The 1061-nt window shown below is 53.6% G+C and overlaps 1 protein-coding gene across 1 annotated transcript; it reads left to right on the top strand.

Annotated features, from left to right (window-relative positions):
* Positions 1-88: 88 nt before the first annotated feature.
* GUITHDRAFT_156749 (hypothetical protein) lies at positions 89-1061 on the top strand (the record flags this gene model as incomplete). Its single annotated transcript, XM_005817699.1, has 4 exons — positions 89-259; positions 323-446; positions 654-866; positions 956-1061. Coding segments are annotated over exons 1-4 (404 nt in total), but the record flags the coding sequence as incomplete, so codon positions are not given.

The raw sequence follows: 1061 nt of genomic DNA, 5'->3' as shown, positions 1-1061 counted from the left end.
ACAAGGCATGGAGGGCATGTGTGTCAACGGGACTGCAACAAACGGACGGCTACAACTGCGGAATTTTTGTACTACTGCATCTGCTACTGATCGCAAAGACACGAAAGCAGACGCAACAACACGATATCTTCAACATAGGTAGGCAACAAGGCGTCCCGCCACACCAACAATGGCTCGTGAGAACAAGGCACCTGCTGCTGGATGGGCTCTGGGGAGGGGGTCTAGAACAAGTTCACATGCGAGAAACGATCCAATGCATCTGCAGAGCGTTACAACACGCGCAAGAAACAGGCTACAAGGAATGGCAAGCAGCAAAGCTCACCATGGAACGTAGACCTAACCAGATGGAAAGGCGAGAGAATGGCCAAAAACGCGCAGGCGAGCTTCAGATGACCCAGGTAGCCGAAGATGCATGGCTAGAGGAGAGATGGAAAGACGGAGCGGCCCTGCAAATACCAGACAGGTCAGCACAGGGGGACATCCTGCCATACCCCCCTCCACCACCTCCCGCCCCATGCCCCGTCTCTCCACTCCAGCCACCTTCCCCCCCACCAGACATGCACGCAGAGACAAACTCGAAGCACGACAAGGAGACTAGGGGGGAGGAGGAGCCATCAGCCCCAACGAAGATGCAAGAGAGGTACGCGTCCCACCTTCAATGGGCATCGGAGGCGGAGGAGCAAATCCTAACAGCAAGCAGCAACGCACACGAGGCTACCACCGATAGGTCAGTGCACTCAGCATGGGTGGAAACCCACAAGAAGGACAACGCGCCAGGCAACATCATCTCTCAAAATGTCAATGGATGCAGTCAATTCGTGCTGAAACACATCCTGGCATATTTGATTGAGAAGTATCATCCATCTATTGTCATGTTGCAGGAAGTCAGGGTGGGGCGTGGTAAGAAAAAGGAAACAGATCTCCGAATGATGATCAAGAAAGAATGGGATGTTACCGAATGTTTATGACCAATGGTACAGGGTTAGGGAGAAAGGGTAAGAGTGATCTACGCCTTGTGATACTGGCGCATGCTGACCTTCTCCCGCGCCCCCCCTCCTCGC

This window comes from Guillardia theta (assembly GCF_000315625.1).
Source record: "Guillardia theta CCMP2712 unplaced genomic scaffold GUITHscaffold_662, whole genome shotgun sequence".
Lineage (NCBI taxonomy): Eukaryota > Cryptophyceae > Pyrenomonadales > Geminigeraceae > Guillardia > Guillardia theta.
This window is presented reverse-complemented; position numbering and strand designations above follow the sequence as displayed.